Here is a 13,214-nt window from a genome sequence, read left to right on the forward strand (position 1 = left end):
AATGATTGTCTCTTTAGGGTTTAGGTGCATAAAGTTTATCGGTCACCTGGGCTGCGGCTGCCCGTTGGGCTATGGTAACCAGGGGCCTCTTCTGCCTTTTTGACGGTTGTTATGATTGCATATATTGTCGCCAGGTAGATGGTCAATAAGACTCTCATGTATGGTGGGTGATGGGTGTTCGGGGGAGTTATTATGTGTTGAAGTATATACCAAATAATTGTGTGTCTGATTGGTCCATACGCTACAGAGGTAGCATATATAATATTTCATTATTAATGTGTATTATATTTGTACAGAGGTAGCATATATAATATTTCATTATTAATGTGTATTATATTTGGTATTAAAGCACCCAATAATGAGAAGAATCGAACAATGCCATTTACAGATCCATATACATTGACGGCAAAGACACAGTGCCAAAATTGCGGCAAGATTTGTGCTTTGTTACTTTTCTTATTAAACAAAGACTCCACTTTCATTGCGGCAAGATTTGTGCTTTGTTACTTTTCTTATTAAACAAAGACTCCACTTTCAAATTTGTTCAAATTTCATTGAGAAATTCGGCGGGACCACGGTGTACAAACGGAAAACCATTAGACGATCATATCTTCCTCTTACTATTAAGTTATGGTTGATGAATGATAATCAGGGAAAATATTTTAAAGAACAAGTACCAACTTACCTTAAACTGAGCTTGGTGTCAATCAAATTAATCACATTAAAGAAAAAGTACAACTTAAATTATGTTAGTTTGTGTAATATATTTATTGTCACTTTTAACTCAGAGAAAGGTGTTTATGTTGGCAATATCATTAATTTGTTATTTACTAGAAAAAGTAAAATTTAGATTTAGTCCTAAATATGTGCACTGTAAGTACCTATTCCATTAGTATTTGCACACTGTTTTTGCATGCTACTTTTGTTAATGTGCTATTTTGTACTTGTTTGAATAAATCTGTCATGGAAACAAGATACTGTTTATATTTTTTTAGCAAACTAAAGTATTTTTATTATACAATTGCCTAGGTTTAACTCTGACAGGGTTTATTGTATAGTTTACAGCATTAATAGAGTTTATTGTATAGTTTACAGCATTAATTGAATTGAAAAACTGACATGTACTGTACATGACTGCCATTATATCCAAAAGAATCGATGTCAAATTCGAATTCAGAATTGTGAAACCCCCCCCCCTATCTATATACCAGCTTTACTACAAACATTCTACTTTTCTATCTCTTTTTCAGGTCTTTGTGAAACAGTTTTTCATTTATTATGCCTCTTTAGACAATTCCCTTGCCATATTAAAAGTTTTCCTCCTTTTCCGCCCCAAAGCTCTACATCCAGACCACCACGCTGACCATCTCCATGAATCTGAGTGCGTCCGTGGCTCTGGGAATGCTCTACATGCCCAAGGTCTATGTCATCATCTTCCACCCAGAGCTCAACGTGCAGAAACGCAAGCGCAGCTTCAAGGCCGTGGTGACGGCGGCCACCATGTCCTCACGTCTGTCGCACAAACCCAGCGACCGGCCGAACGGCGAGGCCAAAACCGAGCTGTGCGAAAATGTGGATCCCAACAGTAAGTAACCACTTTTTATTCAGATATAATTGTGGACGTTGGGGAAGTTGATACAGTACATTTGCTCATGATGAATTCAGAAGCCTTTACAGTAAATCTGGTGAACACTGAGAGACTAATGTTGTTAGGAAATTTGTCGTTACATTCATAATTTTTTATTTTTATTTTGGATCACATGAGCGAATGTAAGATATCAAAATAAAATAATGTGATTTTTCACATTTCACATTCTTATGCATGTTTACTGGCTTTTTGCACCTATTATTGCACTGTTTTATAATTAGCAGAGACCAATTAAAATAAAAATTGTTGAATTGAATTATTATTACAAACTGACAATTTATTTATAATTATAGTTAATATAGAGAATATCATTATATATTTTTTTTTTCCTTTTTTTAGTATATTGATGTATTTTTAAAATAGTTACATGTATAAAGGTAGCAAAAAGAAAATCTAATTTATAATAACATGAATTAATAACCCACCAACAAAATTTAGTTAATTATAATTATATATATATATATATATGCTGTATGCTGTATGCTGTTATTATTATTATTATTATTATCATCATATTAAGCATTTTTACATTACAAAGGTAGAAGAACATGACCAATTGAAAGGCCAAAATTACTATTCATAAAAAAATATATTGACAGTATATATATATATATATATATATATTATATATATATATATTATATATATATATATATATATATATATGTGGCCATTTATCATATAATATTGTATATAACAACAATAATCAAATTCATATAAAGGTTTTTTTATATATATAATCAATTGAATACAGAAATAAGTACTAATTAATAATGATTTTAATTAATTTTAAAGTTTAATGAGCATCAACAAATCTTAAGCCTCTACAAAATCAGAGGATGATTGAAAACTTAAAGCTATAAGACTAACTTGTATAAACAAATGATCCATTAAGCATTAAATATTTAAAAAATCATTGTAAATGTTAGTGAATGAAAATGTAAATGAAAGTCACTACGTTAAATATGAATTTATTGGGGTGTATTACTAGAAAAAAAAAAAAATTAATTAATTCCAGATATTTATAGATTTGCAAATGGGGTATGCAAAGTTCTAATAAATTAGGAGCTGGCTGAGTGCTTATCATGAATGCTTATATCAAATCCACTTACAAAATATGTACCCATTATCCTTTTCTTGACCTTAAAGTTGCTTTCCCTGCAGCCAGTGGGTGTAAAAGCGAGCCCATGTCCCAGAGTTGCCGTGCTTGCAAGATTCATTGCAGAATGGTCACCATGAGCTGAAATTCTGTTGCTTTTGGCCTGTTGCTTGTTGCAGCATGAGCTGTGTGTCAGATATAATGGAATTGAAGCTGAGAATGACCCCACATTTCCTCTAATGAACACGAGATGGTGGGCCGCAACACACGCAGAAAGACAATAACACAGGACTTGGTTTTGAGCCCAGAGGATTAGCATGGTCGTCACTGTCAAAGGAAAGCCATGGCTCTTTGAAAATGGAATGAAATTTCGGGAGATGAAAAGTACTTTTTGGTGTTGTGTTTATGTGGCTTTGACTGGAAAAAAATTGCAGGTCTTTGCATCTTTTCAGTCTGCTTTTGGGTTTTTCAGAAAGAAGAAAATATGGGGGAATTAATTACAAAATGAATGCTGTCAAGGCTTTTTTTTCCCTGACAGTGGCGATGCTTTCCCCACTATTATTAGATTATGGCCATTTCTTAGAATAGACAAAAGGCATATCCAAAGTAATACAGATCTTAGCTAAAATACACCCACCTTCAAAACCCAGCTTGAAATTAAATTTCATGGCTGTTTGGACCACTCAGAATTTCTGCTTTGCTTCTATTGGACCAATCAGAAACAGCTCACCAAGTACTGTTTTTTTCCCAACAGGCTAATTCTCATAATTTGTCAGGTAAGACCAAATTATTCTTCTACCTTTGGTTATGACCTTGCTCATTACAAACGTTGCGGGAAAGGATGAGGCGGGAAATACTAATGAGTCTTTGTGGTCAGTTATCAAAACTCGATGACGATCCCACAGTGTCACTCAAAAGAAACTAGAGAATGAATTCCATCTCAGTTCAAGATTCTAAAGGGGGGCAAGGTGTCATACACTGTTAATTTTTATTTTTTATTATATATTTTTTTAACTAAATAAAGCAAATATTATTGGAGTATGTTTTACAAGAAACATTTCTACTTAAACATTTCACATTTAATTCAGTGTTGTACTTGTCATTTCTTTGTAGTTATTTATGAATTCCTCTTCGTCTAGCGTGTAGTCGTGTGTGAATGGACACTGGAATGGACACGCGGTAGTTTGCGCTGACACAAAAGTGACTTGTTTTTTTTTTTTTGTCATTGTAGTTATTATATTTTACAGTGACAAATAGAATAGTAATAAACTATTTATAGTTGTTTGAAAGATGTTCAGATTGTTGTGGGTAAGACTTTAAACAACAAAATGTGAAATTGTTACAATAAAATTGTTTTATTGATTCAATGTTTTAATAATAATAATAATAATAATAATAATAATAATAATAATAATAATAATAATAATAATATAATTATTGTATTAATAAAAATAAATGAAGGGTTTGGTTCCAAAATGCTATAAAAACGTCTTTTTTTTTTTTTTCAAAATGAGGTTTCCGCCAAAATCAGTATTGTATCTGGTTGGTATTGAAAAGTCCATTTTTAATTTTACATAAAAGCGATATTCGCCAAGTTATTCTGTCATGTTTTCTCCATTTTTTTTTTCCAAACTGTGAAATACGCCAGTCTCCTTTCTTTGCAGAATGTGATATATCCGCTCAACCAATCACAGCACACCATTCCACGCACTCAGTAATGCGCGGGCTCTGAATAAACCCGGCATCCTAGTTTTTCCTCATCTACTTTGTACTTTGTGATCAACAAATAAGGGCTGCATGAAATCGCATGTGATTGTCATGCGCATCTCGTCAAGTAAAGCCGGTTCTGTGTTAAATCTCCAGCGTCATCGCATGCTTTCAGATGGAGAATACTCAGAGCCGTACATCACTGACAAGTTATACAATATCAGATTCATAATCGCAGATGAGTCGCATTTGATTATGAACATGATATTGCGTAGCTTGTCAGTGTAAGTGTTTTTATTAATGCCATTAATGTTTTTGTTAATACAGCATATAGCACTAGTCAACTATTGATTTAAATTGATTTATAGCATTAACAAGATGACCCGTTAAATTCATTTTGGGAGCCATGACTGATCGAATGTATTTTTAGTCCAGTGCTTGTATATAAGAATTAGTAGTATTGACCAAGTTCAAAGTCTGTCATATGTGGATGTTGTATACTTTCAACAGTTTCAATATGAAAAATAACTTTCATATTGATTCAATGAAAAAAAAAAAGTGTCATGGATTTATTGCATTTTGGGGAAAAAATAATAACGTTTTATAATAAATATTTGAAAATAAAAATCTGGATTTGAATTTTTAATGTTATTATAACCTAAAGATGCTATGTGAAAGTTTGAAAAAGAAAATAGTTGTTTTCATCTTGCCGCTTTTCCAAAAACACATTTTTACTCAAATTGATCAAAATGGATTTATTGCGTTTTGGAACCAAACTCTTTATATATAATAAGAATACATAGTCCTTGCTGGTTAGCATTTTATTATTAGCTTTTATAGTTTTATTTATTTTTTTAACTAACATTTAACATTGTTTTTATTCCTATCCCTTCTAGTGTGCATTTCCCAAAAGCATGCGTTGGCTAACTATGGTCGCAAGGTCCCATTGAACTGTATTGGTAAAGACAGAACTTGCAACCATAGCTACTGTTGGAAACGTACCCCAGTTTAGCATTTTATTATTACTTTATAAAACAGTTTTAAATTTTTGGGTCAATTTAACTGTTTAGAAGCACTTGAGAAAATAATGTCAATATAGTTGACATGAAAATCCACCCTATATATTCATCAGTGGATGGAAATATCTAGTCAAAACAATTGCGATTTTAAGTGGAGATATTATCTGTAAAATCAGATGAGTTTGCCTCATCTACATGCAGCAGGGCGTTTTACATATTCAATGTTTCCAAGAAACTAAGAGTGTCTGCACAAGAGCTGAACATAGTTATGAAACGGTGAACTCTACTGTCAGTGCTAATCTGATGACACGTGGAAGATCCCAAGCTTTCAAACGCAAGCCCCACTGCTCATTCCCAATGCGCCACTGTGATGGCATGGCAGACTCCACTGCGGCTCCCTAAAGAGCCGTGAACCATCTGTGTCGGCCTTCCCTGTGCACTTTACTGTTCTTTCTCTCTCCCTCTTCCTCTTTATAACACACTCTGACTCTATAAATGATTTTTATGGATATGTATATGTATATGAATGACCCAAACCCTGAAATATCTAGCACCCAGGGGAACCAGGCGTTAAATCTAGTGAGCCGAGATGGCAATGCCAAGAGCGGAGCCGTAATCATCACCCTCATTCCCAACATTTTCTGGTGGGACATGCAAATTGGAGCCTATTTGATATGCGAGGCTGAATGACGACGGACTTCAAGAAAGAAGTTTTGACGTCAAATAGAATGGCTGAATTGTATGCAACTGTCAATGGTTTGCATCAAAACCGACATATAAGATTTGCTCTGTCAGCAGTGATGATTTGTTCATTAGACATTTAATTTATTAATTTTCGCATTGGACGTCAAAACACAAGAGTATTCTTGAGCTTTCAACATCATATTCAATATCTTGATCCTTACGTCACAAAAATTAGAGATAATGTGTGCAGTATTACTGAGGTTAATGACCCATATCATAATCTCATCCTAATAAAATATTATAAATGAACACTATAAATTGTTCCTTGTAAAGATCAGCCTGTGCAAAAGAGGCGTATTCTTGTCTGATAGACATTAATTTCCCTTTCCTTAGGCGCGTTCACATTGATTCATAGCGAGAAGTGACCAGAATTTGGCCTCATTCATAAAGAAAAGACAAAAAATGTTTATGTCAATTGTTTGTAAAACCATTCTTATGTAATTATAGCATTATGTGCCATATTTTTATTTTTTGTAAAAGCAGTTTTTACATAATTGTATGCAATATGCAACTTAATTGTGACATTTTTGTTTAAGTTCATATTTACAGAATTATTGCATTTTGCAATGTATTTGTCATGCTATCATTTGTAAAGTATTGCTCGTACTATTCTCTACATCAATTTTGCATAATTGTCATGTTATCAGTCAAAACAACATTACTAAAAATTGTTGAATTTTTTAAAATGCAAACATAACTTGTCTTGTTGTAGCACTTTTTTAAAGCTTTGCATTATGCAACATAATCCTGACATTACTCGTGTTATAAATTTTATTGTTACATAAACTATTACAGTATGCTGTAATTCTGTAATTCATAAAACCACACTCACACAGTTCTCACATGAGAGTTATTGTAAAATTATTATTTGTAAAAGCATTTGTACATATTTTTTGTAATGCGACATATTGTGTTTAAAACCATTCTTACGTAATTACTGCATTATGCACTGTAATTGTCAAGTGTATTATGTTCACTATAACCATTTTCTTAGTGGAAATTGTTGCTTAATTATGCAACATAATATTGTCTTGTGATGTTACGTTTAAAACCATTATTATATGGTATTGGTCATGCGTATCATTCATAAAACTCTTGTAATGCATTATAAGATTATATTGTAAAAATATTGTTCATAAAACCATTTGTACATAACTTTTGCATTATATGATGGTATTTTTTTAAATATTGTTTTCCTAGAAAATTATTAGACCATGCAACATAATTGTCATGTTAGTGTGTGTGTGTGTGTGTGTGTATACATATATATATATATATATATATATATATATATATATATATATATATATATATTATATATATATATATATATATAATTTTACACATAATCGTGACTTTATCATGTTTAAATTCATTCTTGCATAATTACTAAATCATGCAATGTAATCGTCAAGTTATTGTTGGTAAAAGCACTCTTGCACTGCTTGCATCATTAGACAATTGTAACACTATTTTGCATTGTGTGAAGTTATTGTGGTTAAATTTGTACATACAGTATTTACATAATTCTTTCATTTTTACATAATTATTGCTTTATGCAGCATAATTGTCATGTTGTCATCCATAAAACCACTGTTATGCAGTTGCATTATGTGACGTAATTTTAATGATAGCATTCGTAAAACCATTTTGAACATATTTTTTGCATTATTATCACATTATGTGGCTTAACCAGGTTTCCATCCAAGGATTTTTTGCGAAAAAATATTTAGTGCTTCAAAAATTTTACCAGTATAGCTTATGGAAATGATGTTATCGAAAAAAATTCTCATGTGTCGACACAATATTTTTACGTTTAACTTTAGCGCATAAAATCTATATCGATTAGTTCAAATGTTGCAAAAATTTGTTTGGAAACACTTTTATTGTTGCGCAGTCTTTTGCAGAAGTTCAAATGTTGCAAAAATTTGTTTGGAAACACTTTTATTGTTGCGCAGTCTTTTGCAGAAACATTGTAACGTTATTTTGCCATCATGGCGTAATTCTCACATTATTGTTCATTAAATAAAAAATAAATAAAAAATCATTATGTTGTGAGTTTTTTTGAATTTTATAATGGCTGAACTTTGATTACGTGAAGAAATGTGAAATATACATATCTTGAGGCATTACAGCTGCTGGGACAAATAAGATCTTTAAAAGGGGTCACATAACCTTTATTTTATAGAAAAATACAGTAACCTCCAATAAATTTTTATCTTCTGTCTGTCTCTCCTATTAATCACTTAGAAAAATACAGTAACCAAGAAAAAGACACTGCAATTTCCCAATATAAGAAAATAGTCCAAAAATTGTGTTTATTTGGTATACATACCGGTGTGTGTGTGTATGGATTTAGATCGCCTTTACACATAGCAACCTCTTAAAAGCACCCTAGGGAACCACCAGAACAAGCACGTCCGAAATAGAAACATCATAGCAACCATTTTCGGATCAAAACCTAACAGCCCACCACCGAGGAACACCTAAGACCCCCCCCCCCCAGCTTAATATCACCTCTCAAAACCCACTAGCAACCCCCCTAGAACAACCCTATCAAACCTATCAAAGCACCATATTACACCACTCAGAACACCCCTAGCCACCACCCAGAACGTCCCTGTAAACACCCAATACCCCCCTACAACCTTCTATCAACCTCGAAAGGACACTAGCAACCCCAGATTAATACTGTAAAGAAACCACCCAGCTTCTCAAACCACTACCAAACTAACTTAGAACGACCATGGAACCCCGCTAGAACAATCTTGTCCTTTCACTCCACCAGAAAACACAATAGAAACCACCTACCAACCTCTCAAAATACCCTACAAACTACCCAGAACACCTAAGCAACAACCTAGCAACCTCTTAAAGTCCCCTAGTGTAGTTTGTTGGTTTTCCCTCTTTTCCTTGCTTTCCTTCACTTTTAAATAGCTTGTACCACTGCCTAATTGCCCTGCACCTCCGCGTCCATTGGTTTGAACTAGAGCACACAAACATCGGTTACTCAACTCGACCAACTTCCATAAGAACCATAGAACTTTTATTAACAAAACAAATAAAACAATACACCATGTTGCTATACCTGTAAGGCCAAATTTTAATATAAAAAACTAGTTACCATTGAAAGGTTTTATATAAAACTACTGCTAAAATCAGCAAACACTGTGGAACCAAATAAATGAGAAACATAGAACGCTTAGATTAGCAAACATAGATTAGCAAAGCAAATAAGAAGGTTTGGAGGCAAGGACATGACACCTTATGAAAATAAAATATAAATTACGCACAAGTGTTATAAAATAAGTAAAAATCCAAACACGGTGGAACCAAATAATAAGAAATGAATGTGTCAAAAAACATCCACCGCAAGATAAATGGCCAAAAGTCCCCCAGGCTTTTCAAAATCAAAATATTGCCAAATAAGGCGCTTTTGCATTTAGTTTAGAACTTAATCTTTCACCTTCCGAACCCTAAAACTTTCATCACCCTCTTAACCACAATCAACCAACCAGAACACAATATTAACCACCTAAAACACCCTAGAACCACTCAGACACACTGTAGAACCCCACCTACCACGTCTCAAAACACCCGAGACACCAACACAGAACCCTTGCAACCAGCCCGAACATTTCAACCAACCACTCAGAACATCACTAAAAAAGCAAAACCATTCATAACAACCCTAGCAACCCTCCAGAAACGCCCTCTTAACCACCTTAGCAACCTCTAGTTAATCCCTCTCTCCTATTATGTGGTATTATAATGTATTTTATGTTGTGTTTGCATATGAAGCACTTTCCTCATCACATTTGGCAAGGCCACATTTCAAAATAGAAGGCTGTTGGAGTGACATTTAACTCAAATACTAAAGGGGCTTCTGACTCCTTAAAGGCCACAATGATCTCTCTACTTGGTAACCTTTTACTTTAAATATTTAGAATTTAATTTACATGCAAAAAGAGCACAGAAAAGCATCCGTGGATAAGCGCTGTACTTAGAGAATGGAGTCATTTAGGGGTTACTAGACTCTGCAAACACATCGGCGACAGAGCATGTGAAGGTCACAATGTTATGACTGTAGACATTTGAGGGCTTTCTTACATAAGCAACTACTGCCATATTCATCTGCTTTTTCATCTTGAGTTGCTTGTCTCACATAACAACACGTCCTTTACCTTAATGTGATTTAACTTTCTCAGAGCCTTTGGTTTAGGGATTTATTTGTTTTAAATCGCCTCACCATAAGTATTACAATATTTAAAGTACTCTGCATGTATTTCATAGCAATGCCCTAGAAAGCACCCAAAAAACTAAGTAACCCTTAGATCACTCTATTAAACACTTGAACAACCCTGAGCAACGGCCCAAACACCATATAAATCACCCAGAAAACACCCTAGTCAGTACACCTCAGAACATCCTATGCAACCACCTAGCCGCCTTTCAAATACCAAAGCAACCACACTCTAACCACTTAGCAAAACCAGATACCCCTAGGCAACCACCCAGGACAATCCTGGTGTAATCCTCACCTTTTAACTTCCTGGCAGCCATTTACAAAACCGTAGCACCATGCAACATCTCAAAACACTCCAGGAAACACTCAGAACACCCGGGCAACGCGCTAGGAACATTCTATCAACCACCTAGTAACCTCTTAAAGCACCTTAGCAACCACTTAGAACACCCTAGCAACCTAGGAACCATCGAGAACAAGCACCCACATAGAACATCATAGTAACCATTGAGAACACCCTAGCAAACACTCAGAACACAACAGTAACCTTCTGTGAACCTCTCAAAATGCTAGCACCAACCAGACACCACAGTAACCACATTGAACACCCTAGCAACCACCTAAGAACCTCTTAAAGCATCTGCTCTAAAACAACCTCAAAATCATCCAGAAGATGCTTGCAGCCACCCTAGAAATCTCTCAAAACAGTTCCAAGCAAACCACCCAGAACCACACAAGCAATCCTAATTGGAACATCCTAACAATCTCATAAAAACACCATAGCAACTACACAGAACACCCTAGCAACCTTCTATTAATACCAAACACCCAGTACAACCAAGCACTCAACTTGGAACATCATAGCAGCCACCCAGAAAACCATAGAGTACCAACTAAAGCACCCTAGCAACCTTCTACCAATCTCTCAAAAACAAGCAACCACCCAGAACACCAGAGTAACCACCTAGAACACCCATCCAACCATCCAGCACATTCTAGCAACCACCCAGAAAAACTCTTGCAACCTGTCAACACACCATGGCAACCACTAGTGATCACATACCAATCACTCAGATAACCCTGGCAACCATCCAGAACAACCCAGCAAACCATCTGTCCTACATCTCAGAACACCCCAGCAACCGTCTATCAACAGCAAATACACAGAACAACCAAGGACTCCACTTGTAACATCATAGCAACCACCCGGAAAACCATAGTAACCACCCTAAAGCACCCTAGCAACCTTCTACCAATCTCTCAAACACAATCAGCCACCCAGAACACCAGAGTAACCACCTAGAACACCCTGGCAACCATCCAGAACATTCTAGCAACCACCCAGAAAACCCCCTGCAACCTATCAATACACCATGGCAACCACTCAGATCATATAACAATCACTCAGATAACCCTGGCAACCATCCAGAACACTCAAGAACCCACTCATAACTTGCCAGCAACTGCTCAGAAAACCCTAGCAACTGCATGGCAACACACTAACAACCACCAACAAAGACTTTGGGGGCAATTTAAAATAATTCTGTATGCAGGAAAACAGCACTCACATGTATGATTATTATTTTATTTTTATTTTTTATATAAAATTTGCATATATTATACAAAGTATTTAAAGGAAGGTTATATTAAAAAATATATATTTAACATTAGATGTTACATTTTGATGTTAAATCGACTTGTTTTATGTACAGAATTTTTCTATAGTCGATATAGTATTTAATGCGATTACATCAGAAGTAACTGTCATTAAATATAAGGGTAATTTCTTACTTTTCAATGGAAAATAAATTAAATTACAGTAAGTAATTACTTAGTAACAATGGGGATCAAAATGATAATACATTTGTATATACATGTATTTTTATTATTTATTTTTTTTTAATAGAGAGCACATTAGGTAATTAAATTAAATTTGTGGCATTTTAATGGCTTTATGTCATCTGATTATGGACGTTTCCTGTTCCATACCAACAAACTTCATGTCCTGAATAGTGTCCTCCTGACAGGAATCAATGAATTCTTCTCATTTTCAGCAAGAAAAAAGGAAGGAATGTCAAATGAAAAGCTATCTTTCATCTTTCTCTGCTTGCAGGTCTGGCTGCTAAGAAGAAATACGTGATCTACAATGACCTTGTGATCTGAGGGCCTCCATCACAGGAGGAAGGTGATCGATGGCACTTCCTGGTTTCTCTCGGCTCTTTGGAACAAAAGTAAAGCGGAAAAAAGCTTTCGGTGTACCTGTGTTTCCATCCTTATTTCATCTGAGGGCCAGGACAGTGATTGGACCCTCAGCTAAACCAACGACAGAGGATATCAGCTGATTTCCGACACCTTTTGTACCTTTAAACCACACCCTCGAAACCACCCCCAAAAAATAAAAATAAAAAAATAACCTGACATCTACAAAAATTACAGGAATTACAACTGGAGGAATTAAATTTAGTTGTTGTTGTTGTTGTTTTTTTGTTTTGTTTTTTTTTTTTTTCTGATGGAGGAAACTGATGGGGTGTAACAGTGGCACAACACAACTGATCGCCAGTCAAATGATTGAGAGTACACTTGGCATGATGGACCTTCGACAAAGCGTTTCTTCTGATTCTCCATCACAGACGCTCTTCAGGGCTTGATGAATCAACATGGCTTTGGAATGCTGGGCCTCAAGGTCCTCCTAATCTTTACATGTAACTTCCAAACTGCAAGTTTTGGGGATTTTCTGAGCAACTTTTGTGT

General features: G+C 34.8%; 1 protein-coding gene across 1 annotated transcript; it reads left to right on the plus strand.

The window, feature by feature from the left end:
- The first annotated feature begins 1,317 nt into the window (after nucleotides 1-1,317).
- LOC122134923 (metabotropic glutamate receptor 7-like) lies at nucleotides 1,318-12,819 on the plus strand. Its single transcript, XM_042712170.1, has 2 exons — nucleotides 1,318-1,585; nucleotides 12,577-12,819. Exons 1-2 carry the CDS (start codon nucleotides 1,372-1,374, stop codon nucleotides 12,624-12,626), a joined length of 264 nt encoding a protein of 87 aa, XP_042568104.1. The 5' UTR covers nucleotides 1,318-1,371; the 3' UTR covers nucleotides 12,627-12,819.
- The last annotated feature ends 395 nt before the right edge of the window (nucleotides 12,820-13,214 follow it).

Source organism: Cyprinus carpio, chromosome A22 (genome assembly GCF_018340385.1).
Source record: "Cyprinus carpio isolate SPL01 chromosome A22, ASM1834038v1, whole genome shotgun sequence".
Lineage (NCBI taxonomy): Eukaryota > Metazoa > Chordata > Actinopteri > Cypriniformes > Cyprinidae > Cyprinus > Cyprinus carpio.

Excerpts from the sequence above, each read along its gene's own strand:
- LOC122134923 (XM_042712170.1), top strand. The coding sequence starts at position 1,372 with ATGAATCTGAGTGCGTCCGTGGCTCTGGGAATGCTCTACATGCCCAAG. Across the intron at positions 1,586-12,576 it reads CGAAAATGTGGATCCCAACA|GTCTGGCTGCTAAGAAGAAA; the intron begins GTAAGTAACCAC and ends CTCTGCTTGCAG.